The sequence below is a fragment of the Pseudonaja textilis genome, chromosome Z, assembly GCF_049901715.1.
Source record: "Pseudonaja textilis isolate UNSWEBS1 chromosome Z, rPseTex1.2, whole genome shotgun sequence".
Classification (NCBI taxonomy): Eukaryota; Metazoa; Chordata; class Lepidosauria; order Squamata; family Elapidae; genus Pseudonaja; species Pseudonaja textilis.
This window is the reverse complement of record NC_142008.1, coordinates 110,333,223-110,335,251: the sequence shown is the minus strand read 5'-3', so window position 1 is coordinate 110,335,251 and position 2,029 is coordinate 110,333,223. Positions and strand designations below refer to the sequence as shown.

Below are 2,029 nucleotides of genomic sequence, written 5' to 3'. Positions count from 1 at the left end.
TGAAAATTATTAAGAGAATATGTTGACCTATGTGATTGATGTTATGCATATGATTAAAATAAATTGATATTGTGCAACCTAGAATGTATAAAAAAGTGAATGAATGTTTGCAATAAATTGTAAGCAAATTTTATTTTTAAACAAGGCAAGATTTATTTTTGTTTATTAAAAAATATAATTTTATTTCAATGTTAGACATTATCTCACACGTTAACATCATACTGTATAGGTTAGTGTATGGTTCTGCAATTCAATAGAAGGACATTCAACAAGGACTTCTCCCACTAAATGTTGCAGTTCTTTAGCAGTCTCCACATGGCAACTTTGACTTCCTTATTCCTCAGGGTATAAATCATAGGGTTCATCAAAGGGAAAATCACAGTGTGGAGAAAACCCACCATTTTGTCAAAGGGGAAGTCATGGAAGGGGTGACAATAGAGGTAAATGGCTGGACCGAACATGATGAAGACAATGATGATGTGAGTGATGCAAGTAGAGGATGCTTTGGTCTTCCCTTGGCTAACACCTGTCCTCACTTTGATCAGCAGTGCCCCATAGGAAATGAGAAGCAGGACAAAGCATCCAGCATTTGTAAGGCCGCTGTTGATAAACATAGCAAATTCTAGACTGTAGGTGTTGGTGCAAGCCAACCTGATTATTTGGGTCACATCACAGAAATAGTTGTCCAGTTTATTGGGACCACAGAAAGGGAGTGGGAAGATGAGAATAATCTGGATTAAAGAATGTGTGAATCCTCCAGCCCATGAAGCCATCACCAAAACCCAGCAGGCTGGCTTCGTGATTACAGTTACATAATGCAATGGGTGACAAATGGCCACATATCTATCAATTGACATGGAAATAAGGAGAAAGGCCTCAGCTCCACCTAGAAAGTGGATGAAAAAAATCTGTATCATGCAACCTTTGTATGAGATGGTTTGGCATCCAGAGAAGAGGTTGATTATCATCTTTGGAGGGGTGACACAGCTGTAGTAAATGTCCATCAAAGCCAGGTTGGCCCAGCAGAAAAACATGGGAGCTCCTAGTTGGGGGTCTTTCAAAATAGTCATAATGATGAGAATGTTACCAGAGAAAATGATGCTGTAGAAAATCAAGAGATTGACGCAGAACAGGAACTGAAGTTCTCTGATCTCTGATAATCCTTCAAGAATAAATTCAGAATAAATAAATTCATGGTTGCCTGAATCCATCTTCCTTCTGTATGCCTGTGGAGAAATAACATGGGGATGCTAAGTAAGAGGAAATTTATAAGAAGTAAGGTTTGTCTTTCTTGTATGCACACATGAAGACAATGTCTTATTGACGAGAGAAAATAGTGTTACTCTTTACTTCAGTTTTTTATCTTGCAGTTTGCAGCCCACATAAAATTGTGCCACAAATCCTTTGTTTTGTATTTCTATACACAGTAATGCTTGCAGCCTTTAAAAAAGCTGTTTGGGAAACAATGGCTGCTCATCTATCTAAAATGTTTGCTAGTTCCAGCTGATGTTTCAGATTTCTTGGGAACGACATACAGAAAAGGTTACAAGTATACAGAAATGAGCAGATGAGGCTAAAACATATGAAAAAATAATTGCAGGAATTGAGTATGTCTACTACAGTGAAAAGAAGTACCTGGGTTGACATGATAGCAGTGTTCCAATTTTTGAGGGGCTACCATAAAAATGAAGCTGGTCAATCTATTCCCCAAGGCTCCAGAAGGTAAGGCAAGAAAAAATGGATGGAAACTAATCAAGGAGAGAACCAACCTAGAACTAACAAAAATATTTCCAACAATGACAACAATTAACCAGTGGAACAGCTTTCCCTCAGAAGTTGTGGATGCTCCATCACTGGAAGTTCTTAAGAAGAGACTGGATAGCCACTTTTCTGGAATGGTATAGGGTCTCTTGCTTATGCAAAGGGTTTGACTAGAAGACCTCCAAGGTCCCTTCCAAGTTTCAACTCAATAATTTTGTTCTGTTCTGAAGTTAAAAGTGAGTTAACTAGTTGTTGAAGAAGCACAATT

General features: G+C 38.0%; 1 protein-coding gene across 1 annotated transcript; it reads right to left on the bottom strand.

Moving 5' to 3' along the window:
- Positions 1 to 284: 284 nt before the first annotated feature.
- On the bottom strand, positions 285 to 1,211 carry LOC148124250 (olfactory receptor 4N5-like). The gene has a single exon (XM_087918382.1). The coding sequence runs from the start codon at positions 1,209 to 1,211 to the stop codon at positions 285 to 287; it is 927 nt and encodes a 308-aa protein (XP_087774508.1).
- Between the last annotated feature and the right edge of the window lie 818 nt (positions 1,212 to 2,029).

Bases quoted from the DNA above. Each gene is read 5' to 3' on its own strand.
- LOC148124250 (XM_087918382.1), bottom strand. From the start codon at position 1,211: ATGGATTCAGGCAACCATGAATTTATTTATTCTGAATTTATTCTTGAA.